Genomic DNA, 19,389 nt, shown 5'->3' on the forward strand with positions numbered 1-19,389 from the left:
AAGTAAGCAAACCTGGTGCAGTGACATTGGTCTCAACTGATATATCGAACTCAATCGGTCCAAATATTGACACAAAGACAACAACAGGTATCTGTCACTTATATATATATGACATCGCTATGATGTCATCTCTGTCAGCATTATTATCCTAAAGGTCAAGCAATAACAGACTCTGGTTGAACATTTAATGTGTGTTATTGAAAACTAAAACTAAGACAGCCTTGATTTACCTTGTCAGTGCTGGTGATGGTCACGTGACACTTATGTTACAGCAACCAGTCAACTGAGAACCAGTTTGTATCTTTGGAGACAATGGGAAAGATAAATCTGTAAAAAAATCAAAGAAAACAGCTTTGTTCATTTGAAATAAGAAAAACTATCCATGATCACAATATAACAATTGATATAATCTTGTTATCATGGGAATGCTACCATAGCCATACTGAGATAATTAGACTAATACATTGGCCCCGCCCTGTGCACACCACTGTTACAGATGCATGTCTGCTCAGGGCTTCCATAATTAACAAAAAAGGCTATAATCAGTAAACAACTCAACATTCTGCCTACTTAGATTAAATATTCTCCTCCTCGATATAGTTTATTGAATGTGTGTTAACAATAATACAGTCAAATAAAAATGTAGATATACTATATTTTTCTTTTTGGGATATATATTAAGTGTTCTGGTAAGAAATTGTGGGTTGTCTATATCCATAGTCCTTGTTACAGGGAAAGCCTACTGTTGTTAAAATTAGATGGTGTTTCCAAGTTTAGGGAAACAGATAATTAAAAATAGAGGGGGGGTTTTCTTTGACACTGCAGCAGCATAATTCAGTAACCCACTTAAAATGATTACCTCATTGTCTATGATAGCCCACATACCGGTGCCTGTCAACTGGAGGTCGGTGGAGTGGTCACATGGCCTGTGAGCATGTCAATGACAGAAGGGAGTGGATAGGGAGAGAAAGCGGGCTGTGGGAGGAGGACGAGAAGCCGAGGTTGGGGGAGGCAGATTTGGAGCAGGGGCGCTCGCCGACACGCACGGAAAGCACTTTTTAGGTGACTGAGGAGACCTCATGTGGCTGCGAGCTTACCCCTCCGTCCTCTGCTGAGTTTGTGTGTCAGAGGCGTCGCTGGTCGCAGTCAGCACGCAGCAAATTATTTATAACCGACAAGAAAATTGGACGGGACGCACTCACATGAGCAAGACAATCCCGGAAATAACATGCGTACTCTCAGCCTGTCACGTACGCTCACTGAGGATTTGCATTGCTGTAGGCTGCCGTAGGTAAGCGCTGCTTGTGTACTGTGTACTCTCCTTGAGGAACAGCATTTTTTAACTTGTCTTTTTTTCCACTTTAATCTGAATTTAAGTTGTATTATACACTCCTAATGTGTGTTTCAACAGAATTTCTAAATTGGTCGCTTGAGGAGAGAAACGGTCGCTGGACTGCTGTGTTAATCAGGAGCTAATAAAGAGGAATATAAGCGTTATCATGGATGTTGTCCTGCAGTACGAGCTAATTTGAGAAGCATATTTTCAACTAAAAGCATTGTTTTGTTTATCAGAGTCAGATTTTTCACCACGTCGTGTCAAAGTGAGTTTTGGTAGCTTTTACTCCTACACATTTCCTCTATTTTTTAAAGCTTTATATGCGTCGCTTTACGTACCAACTGTGTTGGTAAACGTAAACAGAGACGATTTATGTGCTTCAGCTTTCTGTGAAAAGCGGTCTTCACTGTGCTATTATTGGACCTAATTGAGTCTCATTTTACCTTCCACAGTTACCCGACACAACCTCAACGTGTTTTTAAGATGTATATGCTAATTCGCCGTGGAGGTCGATAACGTGAGACTGCAGGGAGAAATTTGAGACAACCGAAGAGGACTTGGATATGAAACTTCTACTAGCAGTGACAAAGATCCTCTCACTCAGAGAAAGCAGCTAGAAAATGAAGCGAGGACCTGAGCTACGTGCGCACCCAGCACATGACGGGATGAAATGGAGAGCTTGGGACATACGGACCTTTTAAACCCAAGCTCTGCCCTCGAGTCTGTCGCTGTATCAACCTCACTGGAGATGGGGAAGCAGCTCGTTATTGGACCAGCAGACATTCACCACTCGTATCGAGCAGACATGGGGCTCAATGGCTTGTGCACAGCTCCAGTTGGAAGTCCAACAGCCGCAGAGTTACTTGCAGGTCTAGCCTCCCAGACGGACTCCCCTGCTATAACAACACCCACAAAGCAGTCAAAAACCGGTGTGCCCCTTTACAACGGCGGGGTGGTGTCCCCATCTGCCACCGTGGAGGGGAGTCATGCAGGTGTTTTGGCTCACACACCAAACTATCCACCACATTTGAATGCGATGTCAGGGGTAACAGGCGACCCCATGTACCCCTTCTCAAGCAGAGCCTGCCTGGCTGAGAACGAGGACAGGACAGCTCATGAGAAGTGTCCTCTATCAGTCAGGAGGATCAACGGAAACCTGAAAGCTAGGGAGGTGCAGCAGCAGAAAAGAAGAGGCTGTGAGAACAGGGACATGGGGTTTGGAACTGTCAATGGTGTCCTCACAGGGTCGTCAGGGAAAGGAAGTTCTGTGGATTTGGTTTTTGCTTCAGGAGACTCAGACTTTAAGCGGAGAAGATTAACTGATGGAAGTGTCACTCAGAAATCTATGGAGAGCTCCAGAGCGGCTCGAACTGTCGCCCCACTGACCACCAACAGCTCCCAGAGCAGCCAAATGACTTTTAATCGTGTGCACTGTGGCACTCCTCAGTCTCCATTTACTCCTGCTGCCCCTCATACTAACCAGCACAATGGACACATCGTGGCCTCTCCGGGTCCACCTGCAACCCCCATCCAGACCTCGCCCATTGAGGCTAACTGCATTCCAACTCCATCTCCTTCTGAGTCTGGCTGGTCTGCAGAGCGCATAGCACACCAGTACATTGTCCCCTGCATGAAATACTATGGCATATGTGTGAAGGACAACTTTCTGGGCCTACAGCTTGGGGACAAGGTCCTGGAGGAGGTGGAGGTCTTGAACCGCAGTGGAAAGTTTCGGGGTGGGCAGCTGGTGAGCCAGAAGAACATCCCATCTCGGAGCATCAGGGGTGACCAGATCGCTTGGGTGGAGGGACGGGAGCCTGGATGCAAGAGCATCGGGGCACTGATGGCCCACATCGATGAGGCGGTCATGCACAGTGCTGCCAATGGACAGCTGGGGGACTGTGTCATCAATGGACGCACAAAGGTGAGGGGGGTGAGGATGGTGAGGATGGGAAGGGTCAGTTTTAGACTGGTCGATGCACCACAGCAGAATAATAGAATTCCCTGAGCCCTGCTCTGATTCTGGTATATTTGAGCTCGTTAAGGGGACCTGCGGGCTAAGCCTCCTCACTTACACAGGCCTTGTGCTGGGGTTTAGGGGTGACTAAGTTTGTCCCTGTCCCAGCCTTCATACCACTGATTCTCACAATGGGGGACTCTGTGTGGAGATAACTGATCTACCATCTCTGTTTCTCTGCCTTTGAAGTTGACTTTTCTATCATGACTTTCACTTTTTTTTATTTCCTTCATTGCAGATCAGATAAAACCCAAGTTATTTCTACATAGCTCCTTTGCCGTGCACCATATCTCTTTATACAAAGCTCTTAAGAGCTGAACTATCAGTAACTGTTTTAATTTCTCATCACTATAGTCCACAGCTGTACCAGCGGGCAGTCCTCACTCTGTCCTGCACATGATGTCCATGGCTTTGTGCAGGATAGATACCCCCCCCCCCCCCCCACACACACACACACACACACACACACTCCCAGCCTCATTCCTCTTGACATAAACGTGGGTTATCTGAGCCATGCAATGTCATCAGCTTCCACTGGATGAAGTCTGGTTAATTCTTTAACCTCTATTTGTACACTTTACAATCTTAACTCAAGTTTTTCTTTTGTTTGCGGGAAAAAAAAACTGTCTCAGTTTTAATGGGAAAGAGGGTCGCTTGACATTCGTTTTTAGGCAAACCCACATTGTGTAATGATCAACGTGTCTTCTCCTATCAGCTGTGAGTTAATCATTGCATGCCAGTCTAGACTGTTACCGAGTACACTGTGGGTGGTGTGTAGGCATTTGCTTAGAAAGTTCTATAACCCTCATCCATCTTCTTGCACTCGTTTATACAGTTTTATGTATGCCTTTGTGTCAAACTTCCTCAAAGTGGAAAGTAAATACAGGATGGCTCAGTAAAATTTCCAGTAACAGTATGTTCTCAGTTAGGTGCTGCATTACCTTCTTTACATAGGAAAAATTGAGGGGAAATCACTCTGTGCAATCTGGAAACCCAAGGCTTATTTTTGCAGCCTGGGCTTAATCACAACGGCTGTTAATGAGAATTTAATGTGAACCTTTTACAGGTACATTCAATGCCCTTTTTGCAGCACAGCAGCCAAACTTAAAACAAAAAAGTGTCATTTTAACCATGTCTGTGCAGCAGCCCCTTGTTCCCATGTTTTATTTTTTATGTACTGGCTTGAGGTAGAGTTTAAAAGGCTAAGACTTTCTCTTTTTCATGTCGTCCTACTGAGCTGCTTTCAGGATAGCATCAAGCCCACTTTGTGCAAAAATGACCCTGAAAAAACAACAACAACGGAAAAGTGAAATGACTGCAGTGGAACTATTGAACTGACTTGTCGACGTGCCATTTCCTCTGCACACTCAGAACCTCCATATACATTTACGAGCTACCAAGCTTCCTGTCTTGTCAGAGGCAAATTTAATCAGAAGAATCAAAAACATATTAAAGCTTTCACCTAGAATCCATCTCTTAACAGGAGATGCTGAAATGACAGAGTTTTTGTATTTTACCGCTTAAAGTTGCACAGATGAGGTGTTTGAAAATAGCTTAAAGAGGCAGTTGCCAGACTTTGTCATTAGAGGGGACTTTCATTACGAACGCCTTCCAAAGTAATCTAGACAGTTCCCAGGCCCTTTTAGCAGATAAAATAGAAAGTTCAGCGCTGCACAGGAAAAAAAAAAGGTCTTCACAGGGTGTTACTAAGGAGGAGACAGTGGTAGATACAATGATGGGGTGCACATTACAGATAAGGGAAGTGATCAGGGAGGAGTGCAGTGAGAATGAAAGGTCTTTGCGTATTTCCCGTCCTTCTCTTTGTTTAGTGACATTTTTCCTTGCAACCTCATTTTTTTAAACTCTCCCCAGTTTTCTTTCCACTTTCTATCTTTTGTTTAAATTCTTACCTCCTTTGCCCATCCCCTGTTTCTCTTTCATCTTATCAACCCTCTTGTTCAGTACTCGGACAAAATATTTCCTTGTCGTTACCTTGGTAACAGTCCAATACAGAGCAGGGCTTTGCGCTTTGTATGAAAGAGATAGAGAGGCCGGCAGTGCTTGAAATAATATCACTGTGCCCTGACTCTGTTAGTCAGCAGAAGTCATGTTCTGCAGCCTGTGAGATGTATAATATGAAAGGATCACAGTGTTGACAATGAAACAGTAACGCGGCTAACACAGTGAAGGTTTAGAGAGGGGGGGATTTAGTTTTCAGGAGACACGTGAGGGGGAAAAAGGGAGAGACTGTAAGGGAGCGTGTGTTGAGTGGGAGGATAGAAAGTGAGATGAGGTGATGCAGCAGAAGCATCCGTGTGATGTGAGTGTCTGCTGCTGCAGTGTGTCCTCAGATGCCCCTCCTCTAGCTCAGCAGTGCCATCGTGCAGGGAGGAGCGAGACGTCATCTGCTCACACGCACAGGGCAGATGCAGAGCTAACAGCTAGCTTGTTTGCAGAGATGAGTGGAGAGGAAGACAGATCTGAGTTTTTAACTCATTCTCTTCATCATGCATGCTGCATTATCGCTCTTGTTGTCTGTAAAGCAGTCTGATGCAACAGCAACGGCGCTGCATCAGTGTGTGAAGTTATATCAGTCAATGTTTTTTTTTTTCACCAAAGTAAGAAGGGTGCATTCATTTTTGTTGATGTTATGTTGTAAATTAATAAGGGGACTGGTCTTTTCAAGTTCATTTTAAAAATTTTGCTAGTCTGGATAACAGGCATTAAATGAAAAAACTGGTCAGTTATCAAAACTGGAGAATGTTTGGGTCCTGTATCATGCAGATGTTCTGAAAAAAAAACCTGACACGTATGAGAGGAAACTGATTATTGTTTTTTTAAGCTTTTTTAAGCCTTTTTATTTTATTTTAGCATGAGACGACTTTAAGCTGCATTTATTCGTGGGGTTGCAATTTTAAGGTGTTATCTAAAATAGTTGAGGAAAACTGGTGAGTTGCTTACCTGAGATACAATTCTACCTCCAAAATGCAAGAATAAGTCAAAGGAAATTGCTTTGTGTCATTAATTTCCTATTTGTACGGTGGCCCATAGGTGACGAGCCAATTTCCAAACCCAGCAATGCATATGCAAATGAAAAAACACTAATGCTAAAGTAGGGCTGCAGCTATCGAATATTTTAGTATTCGAGTATTCTACTGAAAATCCCATCGATTAATCGAGTAATTGGATAAAATACATTTTTGTTTAGTTAAAGAGCAGCTATTTTTCAAATGAAAATTTTTCTCTTTAAGAAATAGAATTTTCTGATACAGCATGTCAAGAAGAGCACTTGCTTTGGTAGCTCCAAAATTTGCAAACATACTTCGACACATTTTTTGTGCCTTGTATATCTCAACAAATGTTGTGGACCCAAATGGCACCTGTTTCGTAGACTGACCCATTAGTCTCCAAACTCCAGAAAAGAAGCTAGATTTGTTGCCAGTTACTATTTTGTATAAGAGGTAGTTGAGGGGTCTGAAAACTCTCTTTATATGGCCTCAGCTCTAATTGAAATACCACTCTTTGATCTTTTTTAAATTAAACGATTCCTCGAGGCGGGGAAAATTACCCAAGTATATTTTTGTAATCGAGTACCTCGAATCATTCGAGGAATCGTTTCAGCTCTATGCTAAAGCCACAACAAAATGGAAGTACAGCCAAAACTGAAGTTAAGGACACAGAAGAGTTGTGAAAGTAAATTAATGATTGTTTTTCGTATAGTAGTATAAGTACCATGGAGAATATCACAAGGTGACACTCCTGTAAAGGTATTCTTATTGTAGCTAAAGTTTTAAAGAAAACAATCATTGACTTTCTTTTGTAACTTTTCTGTGTCCGTTGGGATAACTTGCATCTTTTAACTACCATTGTGGCTATATTTCCATCGTGTTGTTATGTTAGCATTTGTGTTCTGGCCTTTGCAAATTGTCTGACATCTACCGACCACCGTACATATATGAAAGATCATTTTGTTCTTTAATACTTGTGGTTTGCTGTTGGTATGTTTCAGAGCACATTAACAGTGTGTGCATCATGTAAAGCATTATTGACTAAGCACACAGCTTAAAATCATAAACTTAATCCCAGAGAAGAACACACACAGCTCTTCTCCATGCTAACATCCAGTGGTGACCCATTCAAACATACACAATTATACACACTTGGGGCCATAGCAATGCTGACATGACTCGTAAACTCTTTTCCCATATTTTTGTGCCATTGTAAATTTACAAAGGGTGCCATGAAGTATGTTCAAACGTTTCCAGGCGCAGAAGCAGATATGAAGGGGTAACCTGGCTGATTAATGGGCCTTGATATGAGTCAGGAAGTAGAGCAGAGATATGAACTGGGAGCGTCAAATCAGCTCATTGTAACTCAGTTAAGCCCCCCTGACTTCTATCTCCTTCACTTTTCTCAAATTCAATCTGGAAGCAGCTATTAATATCATCTGATCATGATTTATGTCACGCCCTTTGTCCCGGGGTGCCAGCAAGTAATCATCTGTGGAAATGGAGCAAAATGGCTCGATGGTCAGTGACTCAACTTGTAGCAGCTCCCAGAGATTGCAAGACCCGAGTCATCCTTAGTGACTCATAGACCTAAATGTGTGATTATATACTAAGGCAACAAAAGAGAGACTTTTTGAACTATAATGACACCTGCGTTTGCATTTTCATAATAGTTTATATATATATGAATCACATTTCATTTAACAAAACATACTGTATATCAGATTTCCTTCTTTCTTTTTTCCTAACTTGGACATGCTGAGTTGTTGTTTTGGTTGTGGCTTGTCCTTAAATACAATTACTACCATGTCCAGTTGAAAAGAAGAAGCTCAGTTCAGACAGTAAATTAGACATAAACAGAAACCCTGTAATGTGAAGTTATCTGGTAGTATTGAAACAAAGAATGTTGCGTTGTTACTAAGATGAGAGATATGTCTCCTATTTTTACATTGACCAAGTTTTTTCCAAAAATTGACTGCTGTATCATAGCTGCACAGTGATGCATTGGTTAGCACTGTAGCCTGACAGCAAGAAAGTCATAGGTTCAATTTCCTTTCCATGCAGAGTTTGCATGTTCTCCCCTGTTCACTCAAGGTACTCCAACTTCCTCCCATGGTCCAAAACATGCTTATCAGGGGAATTGGTCACTCTCAATTGATAGGTGTGAGTGTGCGTGTGAAAGGTTGTCTGTCTCTACGTGTCAGCCCTGTGATTGACTGGCAACCAGTCCAGGGTGTACCCCGCCTCTCGCCTTAAGACAGCTGGGATAGGCTCCAGCCATCTGTGACCCTGAACAGGATGAACGGTATGGAAAATAGATGAATGCTGTAACTCCTTAGCTCAATCCTTACAGAGCACTCAAGAGGGCACCTTGGCGCAGCCAGAGACCACTCTCCTTAGTTGTGACTTTTTGGTGCAGTATACAGCATTTCATCATAAACAGTATATAGCTTGTGACCACTAGATCTGTGATTCCATACTGAGAGCAAGTTTAAGAAACATGAAATTCATAATCATGTAACACTTTGATTCCTTCACCAAAGAAGAAGCACGTTCTTCCTTTCACCCTTTCCCCTTCACAAGCAGTAATGGCGGTATTTGCGCATGCTTATCTAGCCCCTCCTCCCTCCTAGCCCCTCTCTACACCATCATTGCTCTTATCAGAATATGCACGCAGGATTGGAGTTTATTTTTGTTCTTGTCTAGAACAGCCTGTTCTTCAGTCTTTGTCCGTGCAGCCGTCACCTTTTGCAGCACGAGTTTCTGCCTCCTGCTGACTCCAGCCCATTAATGAGGGTGCAGGATGTGGGTGACTATTTAAATTCAGCTTACTGTGGGCACAGATTGCATTGATGGGTGAGTAAGACAGAAGATGCCGATAGAATCTAGACGTGCCATGTCATGCAGTGTGACTGAACATTTTCTATGTATAAGTCACTGACAGAAGAAACAAGGTTGTGTATGACAACATGGGATGAATCGACAATTTCATTTAGATATCAGGGATTGGCTTTAGCTCACAGTTGTAACAAAAACGCAGCAGGCCTAGGCTGAAATGTCTACTGTGACCTATTTCATGTTAATTGTGGTGTATTACCCCTGTTAACCAGCAGTTTGAAATAGCATGTTTGCTGGGAAATACGTGTGCGAACCCAAACTGTTACTCTCAGTCTTACATGAGCTGAGACTAAATCAACACTTAAATAGTTTAATGAAAGCGGCTTTTCACTTTTTGTAGCTTTAGCTAATTTAATTCAAAAGACCAGGGTAGGAAATAGGGGTCCATGGTGGTGCAGGGGTTATGAAAACTTCATCAATAAAAAAGATTTATTTATAATTGTAAAGAAAATGAGCATGGGCACCTGTATTTTTGATTAAAAAAAAAAGGTTAATGTGACCAAAAAGAGCATCTACAGTTACCATACAGGACATCAGGTATTATCAAATTGGTACAAGTACCAGCATACCTGCCTACCAACCTACCATATTACTCATTGGTTTTCCTTCTGAAATGCCAAAGTGATGAAAAACCCTCGATGAGCAGTCTTAAAAACCTCCTCAGCTCAGCTCATTTTACTTGGAGCAGTGCATATGCTAGAGACAGGTCTGACTGAGTCCAGCATGATTTTGCACTAAGCCAAAAAAAGGTCTGTGTTAATTGTATCTCTCTAAAGCCAATCAGAATTAAAGCCACAAGTAGCAACAAGCAGGCCCTTGCTTTCGCCCGTCTGTCAGGGCATGTTGCAGCCATCATGTGTGCAGCAAGATCTACCCCCAGCAAAAATCCATGTATGTAGATGAGCTCTCACCCCTACACTAATCGCACATGGGTAATTTCAAACATACGATAAGATGCAGTACCGTGTTTGACCACTAGCTTTTGCTGTGACTTATGATATGAGTCCAGATTGAGACTGTGATCATTTATGTTCAATTTGGTAAAGATAAGATTATGTATGTGAAAGATACTTTCCTGTATTTCCAGAGGGTTGCGCTATAGCAACAACAGAGAAGTGAGTATACAGATGTGTTGAGAGTTAGACCGTGATCATGTATGTGAAATATGAAGCAGAAAGCACCTTATTTGTAGGTTTGTGGCGAGACATCAGAGTTTGATGCAGCGCCATTGACGCACACCTAAACTACAGGACATGGCCTGTTGAGTGATGCTTTTTGAAGGCTTGAAAGACATTTCTGAGCATAATTGAAAATACTATGTAAAAAAAGGAAGGAGCTTTTAATCACAGATTAAAACAGATGACTTCCTGCTGATAGTAGGGGGTGCTGTAGATTACGGTAAAAAAAAAAAAAAAACATATAGACATATAAGAGCTGAGACACTAAGCATGTGTGTATTTTGGTCTGGATCTAATGTTGTACATTAGTGTTATTAAGGTTTGCATGCTGCCAAAAAAAAGGGTCAACTTTGGTTTAAAATCCTTTGACAAGTTTTCATTGTCAGTGTGTCAAGTATACACATTTTAAATTTAAAGAGAAAAAAAGTGGGAGTAGCTAGTTCAAATATGTACCCTTTAAATTGTCAAAAACCAAGATTTTGCTCAAATTTATGAACTTCCTGTTTGTATTTCACCTTGGCGATAAGAGACTTTTTGTAGGTCTGGAAATTATAGTTTTGCACAAAAAAATTCAGTCATGTAGCTTAAAGTAGGTGGCGCAACTGATGTTTTCCTCACCTAAGGGCCGCTCTTGAGCAGTTATTGGCTCAAAAATATTGAATATATGAGTTTTTTCATTATGGCTGAACTTTGTGGCGATGTGCATTCTCCCATAGCTCGAGTTTAGAGTGCAAAATTTGGGGTTAAAGCGTCAGGGAAGTGATTGATAAGCCTTAAGGTTTCAAGAGGCCTTTACCACACCTGAAGACGAGCCATCCTACTTTTTTGGACCCTTCCGTATGAGTGCCAGAGTGAACCGACACGCTCTCGGAAGGTGGAGCAACACACTGCAGACTGTTGATTGGTCAAAAGAATCGTCACTTACCCCGACAGCGGCTGCATTTCTCTTGGCGGCACACAGACTTCTCTGAAACAAAGCTTGATTGCACTTTGTAACAGAGAGCTACATGCCAATCACAGAGAGGACGAAATGCTGCATGTCTTCCATCTGTGATCTTTGTTTGTTGGATTTATTAGCGGGGTAAGCTGCTACGGCGTCATGCTATTGTTTAACAGCTGCGGCATCTGGCTTTCACACCGCCTACCACGAGAGGGCACAGTTCGCTGTGGAAACGCAAACAGGATCAGGCTTAACTGTACCAAACCGTCCCAAACCGTACTGAACCAACCTGAACTGCTTGGTGGAAACGCAGCTTAAGTGTCAAAAGGAGCTTGTTTAGTTGGAACATTTGTGCCTTTGAATACAATACCTGGATTTGAAATGGCTACAAAACTGTTGAACTTTCTGAAACACAGAAACACATACCAAGTTTACATACAAGGCAAAAAGTTGTTCAATTCTTGTCGAAGAGAATTTTGTCATTTTTTAATTTTCCTGAGATGTAGAAATTTAAAAACCCAGATAGCAGAGGAAGAATGGAAAGGAACAGCATAAGACTGTTTGACAATCCTTGTGACTTCATCATTTTCAAAACAGATCAGTCCAAACAGATTACCCCCAAATCACATTTGGATTACGTTAATGTTTCTAATGATCTCTATGCTCATACACACATTTCTTTTTTTTTCTCTATTACATTTATTCAGACACAGCAGGTCTATTTGTCACTTGGAGCCCAGAGCAAAAGGTCTGAAGGTTAATGAGCTCTGACTGGGAGCGTTGGTCAGTAATAAGAGCTGACAATGACAGCTTAACAGTGTCACACACACGCGCATTCAACCGGTGCAGTGAGCTGTAAGAGAGCAGGGAAACACCACAAGAGATGGAGGAAGGAAACCTGTGTTCTCCCAGAATCTCTGGCCCACAAAACCTACCACCACATAAGTTTCAGAAACATCACAAGGACAAGTGTGTTCGTCTTGTCTAAAATTTATAAGGCTGTTTGATTTCCTTGGGGTTCAGCCTCTCGCGCCATGAAAGATGTGTCGTAAAGTTCGGTCAATACTGAAGCGAGACAGAGCCTGTTAGTCATGAAAGATAGTATCCCAGTATCAAGCTGAAGTGTTGCTGCAACGTTTTCTTTCTGTTTTAGAGTGTCATACATCAGGACTGAGACAGTATCTTCCATTGTAGTCAGGCAGAAGGGATAACAGTTTTTATTCACCATGCTGTCAGCTGACATCACACCTAGTATCCTGATCTCTCAGGATAAAGACTGCTGTCAGTCTGTGTTCAAATCAGCTGTAAAGATCTATTCTGCAGATTAGGGAGACAGTTTGAAAAACCATCCACACAACTCTGGACTCAAACCAGAGCATATCAGTGCCTCAGACGTATATTCTAAAGTGACACAAGAAAAGTTCATTTTCACCCAGTTTGTTGCCCAGGTTTTTAATGTGGGTTAACTGAAGAGCTTGGTGCAGGTCTCAGGTCCCTTTGGAGTCCTTAGGGAGAGCAGGCCTTCTGCCTCACAACCCTCCAAGCAAAGATGTCAAACAGGGGAAACACCAGCACAACTATCCATTGTTTGAACCTGGATACTGTATCTGCAGGTTTTTGTGAAACAGAGAACAGGAGATGAACTCTGGCACATTTCTCTGCTCCATGTCAGAGCCATTTGTTTCACAAGTGACTGAAAATTCAAGTGCTTATTGACCACTTTAACTCCACTAAGTAATGACTTAAAGATCCTCCCTATGACAGCCAGCTCACCTGAGGGGAAAAAAAGATTCTCTTTGTCTAACATCTGAAAATAATTTTAAAACTGAAACTTTTTTTCTAAGGGTTATATAAAATGTTACTTCCACAGTGTTAGACGGACTCAAATGCAAACTAAATATCCTGTTTCTTCTGTTTCAGGCCATGGTCGCCTGTTACCCAGGTAATGGGGCAGGGTACGTCCGACATGTTGACAACCCTAACGGTGATGGACGCTGCATTACCTGTATCTACTATCTCAACAAAAATTGGGATGTGAAGGTACATGAATGACATGAAAATGTGTTCAATTCTGAAAAACACCTTGTGTAGACACTTAAATATGAATCTTCCCTTTTTGTCGGCCTGTGTTTTTAGAGAAAAGGAGGGCTGCTTCAAATCTACCCTGAAGGTAAAAATGTGGTAGCCAACATCGAGCCTCTGTTTGACCGGCTGCTCATCTTCTGGTCTGACCGCAGGAACCCACACGAAGTCAAGCCAGCCTACGCCACTCGGTCAGTAATTTCAAAAACATGCTTGTTGTATGTGCAGAACTGCCGAGGTTTGAGTACAAAACCAGACATAACCCAATGCATCAGTGTGCATGTTCGGAGGGATGTCTTTTGTTACATTTACTTTACTTAACTCTCCTGTACACTTTTTGTTCAGAACTTTTTCAGAGTTGTTTGTTTTCTCAGAGTTTAAGTCAGATATAAAAGAAATGACCCTGGGTAGAAAACAGAAAAAAGAAAACCACACCTGTACAACTGTCTTTGATGTTCACGTGAGATAGACCCTTTATTACACCACCACTCTTGTTAATCCTTGCACACATACAGTCATTTACACTCAAGCACCAAATAGTTATGTTCATTCAGAAAACATGAAATGCGCTCCCCTCATCTCGTCTCTGTTTGCCTGCTGGGGGGCGAGGTGGAGCTGGAGGCAGGAAGTATGTGTTTCCTGAGGGGGTCGGTCAGAGGAGGGAGGGGGAGGAAGGTTCGATTGCAGGACTCGTGCTGGAGAGGCACAGACATGAGAGACAGGAATAAACAACACAGCCCCACAGGAGAGGCTTAAAACGGAGGAAATTAACCCTCCACTATCCTGGACGGTCTGTTGTTCACATATGAGATGAGCCATTTCTCTGATCCTATGTTTATCTGCCAAAAGAGATTTCTCTCCAGTTGTTGTTTGATTATAAAAGGGGAAACATGTTTAACCAGTGATATTTCATAAATACTTGATCAGCTTCATTTATGTGTAAAATAAATACAAAAAAAAAAGAATAACTTTTAACCAATTAAACAAAGAACAAACTTAGATTTTTACTCCGACTCAAGTCTTTATGTTGACTTTATTTTCCATGTCACAGCCTTTTTACCGCCCTGTCATGGACTTGTTCTGCTTATACTTGCAGTGTATATCATACACATACAGAAAAGGTGTCAGGGTGTTACTAACATCTCTTTGTCCGTGTCTTGTAGCTATGCCATCACTGTCTGGTACTTTGATGCCAAAGAGAGAGCTGAAGCTAAAGAGAAATACAGACTGGGTAAGAGTCCTCAGTTAAATCTGCCTCACTGATTTTTGAACTGTGTCACTTTTGGTTTTATCTGGCATTGCTCGATGTGTATGACTAACAGGCTCTTTCTCTTTTGCTTGTGCCCATAGCAACAGGACAGAAAGGTGTTCAAGTGCCTGTCACTCAAAACAGCGGGACATAATACACGTGTAATCACTGGAGAGTGTCTAAAAGTATTACGTGCCTTCCAAAAAGTGCAAACGGACATCATGATCATAAAGGGAGACACATTAAACTGCTGGTCCTTGCTTCATGGCACATCTGCAGATTCAGCTCTCAGAGTCATGCCATGGGCTGGGATGTCGTGATTTCTTGCCAAGTGATTGGGCTGCTGATGGAAGACATTGGTGAACAGAGAGCACAACGGACTAAATTGTGTAGCAGAGGAATCACACAGATTACAGAGCATGGTGGAAAAAGAAGACAAAGAAGAAAATAAATCTGATGTTTCACTGAATCATGTATGAAGACAAAAAAACTGAAACAAACTGTTTTATTTTTGTTGCAGTTTTGCCTGTTAATTTTCAGTGATGTTGGGATTTCTTTCTAACAATTGTTAAGTGTCATTTTCAGTTCAAACACAAGAAGCATATTTAATAAATCAGCGGACTAATGCTGGGAGAAGGGGTCGACACTTTCAAATCTAGGGTTTTGCTCTAAAACCCATAAGTCTACTTGTCTCATGATGTGGGCTAAAGTGTGTGTCGGTAAAAACAAAGTTGTGCACAGGAAAGAGACAGCATCAATAAAAAGATCTGAGATGACCCTCAGCTGTGATGACCGGCGCGAGGGAAAATCTGCAGTAGACTTTCATCATAAAGCACACTAACTACAGGACTGAAAGTGAAGTAAGAGTTTGTGAAAATATCCTGCTTAGACTAACAGATTTGTACATAAGGGGGAAAAAAATGCAGAGTAAACAGCATTAAATATCCAGCATGGTTGTTTCTTGCTTCTCTTTTTTTCTGTAGTTGCAAAGTGTGAAATACTTTTGGAAGTGCACCAAGAGCCAACAAAGCATCCTACAAATTGGATGTGGAGTGGCCTTTATAGATTTTAAAGGCACACAACACAAACATGAGACAAGAGGCAAGATGTCCAGTGACAGTGTTTCTAAACAGGGTTTGATGAAAAGGAGTGTGTGCTTTTTGTGTTGAAGTATGTGTGTGAGAGAGAGCTCTTACCTGTCTTGGAGGCAATCAGTTTGTAACATCAGTATGAAAACTGTTGGACTAACCTTTCCAAGCAAATACTGAACACAAACATACCCAGCATTCATGACTTACAGTATGAAGAGTTGAACATACAGTGTGTGTGAGCTGCAGGATCCCCTCTGCCTACTCATGTGGGACTGAGTGTGTGTTAATGTGCACTTGTAAGTGACAGCTGACACTGTCTTAAAGAGGGTAATAAGTATTGTCTGTTATTTCAGAATGGTTGAAGAGGTGATTATTGTAATAAGCACTTTATTGTTTGAAATGCCATATGTGAATGATAGGAGAATTATAATTCAAAATGTAGATTAATGCCTTTACGCTGTGGATAATGTGGTCATTCAAATGCAATAGAGACTAAAACAAAGAACAAATGAAATTATTTGCCTATTTCCTTTTTTTCCACTTTAAAGTATTTAATTAAAGTCTGCCTGTTTTCCTAACAGAAATTGAAGTTGATTTAATGAGAAAACACAGATAAATTCTATGTAAGGAAGTCAATCTGAGTTAAATACAAGAAGGAACAATGCAAAACTTCGAAAACCAGGACCTTTGACAGTTTTTGTGTTTTTGTAGTCACTAAGTCTTCATTGTTCGGGAAAGAAGACTTAACAGAAAGTAAATAATAACATTAAAACATCTAATAAAATTTTGATTTTAAAAGTGTTTCCCCTGCTTCAATGACAATAAATACTAGATGTATATCTTGGTACAGGGGTCTGCAACCTTATAATTCTTGAGCTGCACAATCTAGTTCAGGGGTCACCAACGTGGTGCCCTCAAGACCCACTTAAGGTGCCTGCGAGTTATGCTCCAAAAAACTGCACCGATTACAGTGGAGCTCCCTACTACCGCCATTCTTCTGGAAATCATTAATTATAGTTGAGAAATAATTGGCATTAACCTGTGAGCAGTCTCTTCATATAGTACTACCACTTCTTATTCTTGTTATTAAAAAGTGATCTGTGCAATCTTGTTCAGATAGTTTTGTCAGACAAGTAGCCCTTTGTACCACTCATTTCCTGTAAGGTAGCCCTCAGTCTCAAAAAGGTTGTTGGCACCTGATCTAGTTCATCAATTAAGACTAGTAGTGTATGAAATTTTATACATTGTTAAAATCTAGTGAATAATTATCTTTACGAGTTAAGAAGTATTTTATTTTTTTACTTATAAAATTGTACATGTGATGTCTTCTTTTTTTTTTTTTTAAGTTTTAATACATTTGCAAAAAAAAATTAAAAAAATTGAAATTTGAAAAATGTAAACATTAAAAATGAAATGTAATACAATTGCAAAAATGTTGAAAATTTTTAGAATTCAAAAATTAATAAAAGGAAATGTAATAAATTTTCAAAATTTCATAAAAATTGCAAATATTAAAAAAAAGAAGAAATTTCAGAAAATTGCAAAAAAAAAAAAAAAATTGCAGCAATTAAAAAAATGTTGAAATGGTAATAAATAAATGCAAAAAATCTAAACAATTTTGAAACTTCAAAACATTTTGGTTGGTTTGTTGTCTTGCTACATATCAAGCATGCGTATCAAGCCAGCACGTTGGCAGTCAAATATTTCCATCCACAGAATAAAAATACCTGTTTTCTTCCAGTTTTGTCTTTCGTAGATTTAGTTTGCATATCGGGGTGTAAAACTTAAGGTTAGCCACAGGGGCATGGGAAGTTGGTGGGCTGTTGATGTTGCAGGAGATGAAGTAGAGCACTAGCAGGCTTTATTGCAAGACATAATATTGTTGCATGTTTTTCTAGAGCCAATGTCTTTAATCATCAATACCCTCTGTAAAAAACAAAAAACAAAAAAAAACCTTATTTCAGGTATATTTTCTTTAAAGCTACAAGAAGCCACTACAAAGGAGTCAAAGAGCCGCAGGTTGCAGACTCTTGTCCTCGTACAATAGTTGATCCCTAACAAGAAATCTCACTGAACAAGAGGCGTTCCATGTGTGTTGATATTAAGAACAACATCAATGGGACTTTTTACTCCGTATCACTGAGCTGAGCCAAAATGGTTGACTAACACTACAACTACAGAAAACTGTTGATACAGACTATTTTACCCTAAACCTGTACAGATAAATGTCGCTTGATGTAGTGAACTGTGTGAGTTAATTCTCATGACACTGTCACAACAGTGATAGTTTAGTAGTACAAAATTATAACCCCATGTGTGACATTGCTAAATTTGTCATGCATATACATCCCCTGATTTCAAACATGAACAATCATTCTGTAATCAAGCACAACTGGTTCTGTTAATATTACCCCCCAAAAGCTACCGGGCTGGGTACACTGGAACTTCCTATCCAGTTTCTGTTTCCCCTTCCACCCTGGGTTGTGCAGGTTAACATTTCATGTTGGGTAAATCATGATTTGGAGGCTTTAGGTAAGCAGCAGACTTAGTTGAACAGTTAATTTGTCAATTGAAAAAGCTCAGATCTATAAAGTAAATAATTTTATAATTGTAAGCGCAACAAAATCTTGTAATTCTGTGAGTGAGTGCCACCAAAATTCCAACGCTTGTGATTACATAAAGTAATTAAAGGCTGACATTAATAGGCCTATGAAACTGTCAGCACAAAAACAGGAAACTAATCGTGCAGGTGAAAGATTTTGACTCCTCCCCATTTTTACACAGTTATATAAGCTGGTTATTTCTGGACATTGAATAATGAGGTACGACATTTCTCAGAATGGAGTAAAACATAAATGTGTGAACACAAAGGAAACATTTAACATGCATGTTACTTTAACCATCCACAAATGACCTTTTAGTCAATACAAACAGAAACAGACTGTTGGAATAAATGGTCTCTAATAATGTACACACACTGCATAGACAGACAATGTTTATGTGTGTTTACACAAGCACAGCTATAAACAAACTACTGACATGTTGTAAAAAAAAATTTGTCTCGGTTGCACTTTCTCTCAAAACACACTTGTATGTTTATTTCTCGACAAACCAAACAATTTGTAAATATAAACAACAAAGACACAAATGCTTTTGAGAGTTGGCCAGTGTTTCAGGACGTTCCTAATTTCCTACTCTCCTTCACAGATTCTGGGGAGCATGACCAACAAAATGTCACCTGTAAGAATAACACGAGCATCTGGCGTCGGCCGAAAGGCCCGGTGGCCCCTTATGTAAAGTCAATTGCTTATCATTAGTTTAGTTGCTCTTCAGCTCTGATCCCTGAAAATTCATTATTCCTAACTTTATTTGGAAATCATTTGTGTCATCTTTGACACTAACTGGCATCTTTGTCAAAGTAGCAGACTGAAGAGACTGAAACGTATTGGATTCAAAGTGATTTGCATCAACAAGATAGAAGAACTGAATGAAAAGTTAATTGTGTGAAACTGACCGAAACTTCTGCACTTCAGAAACTTGTTTATCTGCATTATTATAAAGTGTACTTCAAAAGCTAGCTGTATAACAAA

The 19,389-nt window shown here is 40.6% G+C and overlaps 1 protein-coding gene across 2 annotated transcripts; it reads left to right on the top strand.

Annotated features, from left to right (window-relative positions):
- The first annotated feature begins 936 nt into the window (after positions 1–936).
- egln2 (egl-9 family hypoxia-inducible factor 2) lies at positions 937–17,223 on the top strand. Of its 2 annotated transcripts, none has more exons than XM_074679191.1 (6): positions 937–1,291; positions 1,789–3,260; positions 13,298–13,417; positions 13,514–13,650; positions 14,623–14,690; positions 14,810–17,223. In XM_074679191.1, the coding sequence occupies exons 2-6, from the start codon at positions 2,007–2,009 to the stop codon at positions 14,860–14,862; spliced, it is 1,632 nt and encodes a 543-aa protein (XP_074535292.1). In that variant the 5' UTR covers positions 937–1,291; positions 1,789–2,006; the 3' UTR covers positions 14,863–17,223. The 2 variants fall into 2 exon arrangements, with proteins under 2 accessions (XP_074535292.1, XP_074535293.1); XM_074679192.1 differs by lacking the exon at positions 937–1,291 and adding an exon at positions 1,338–1,601.
- The last annotated feature ends 2,166 nt before the right edge of the window (positions 17,224–19,389 follow it).

Source organism: Halichoeres trimaculatus, unplaced genomic scaffold (assembly GCF_033239565.1).
Source record: "Halichoeres trimaculatus isolate MK-OKI-2021-1 unplaced genomic scaffold, fHalTri1.1 fHalTri1_scaffold_9, whole genome shotgun sequence".
In the NCBI taxonomy this organism is placed as follows: domain Eukaryota; kingdom Metazoa; phylum Chordata; class Actinopteri; order Labriformes; family Labridae; genus Halichoeres; species Halichoeres trimaculatus.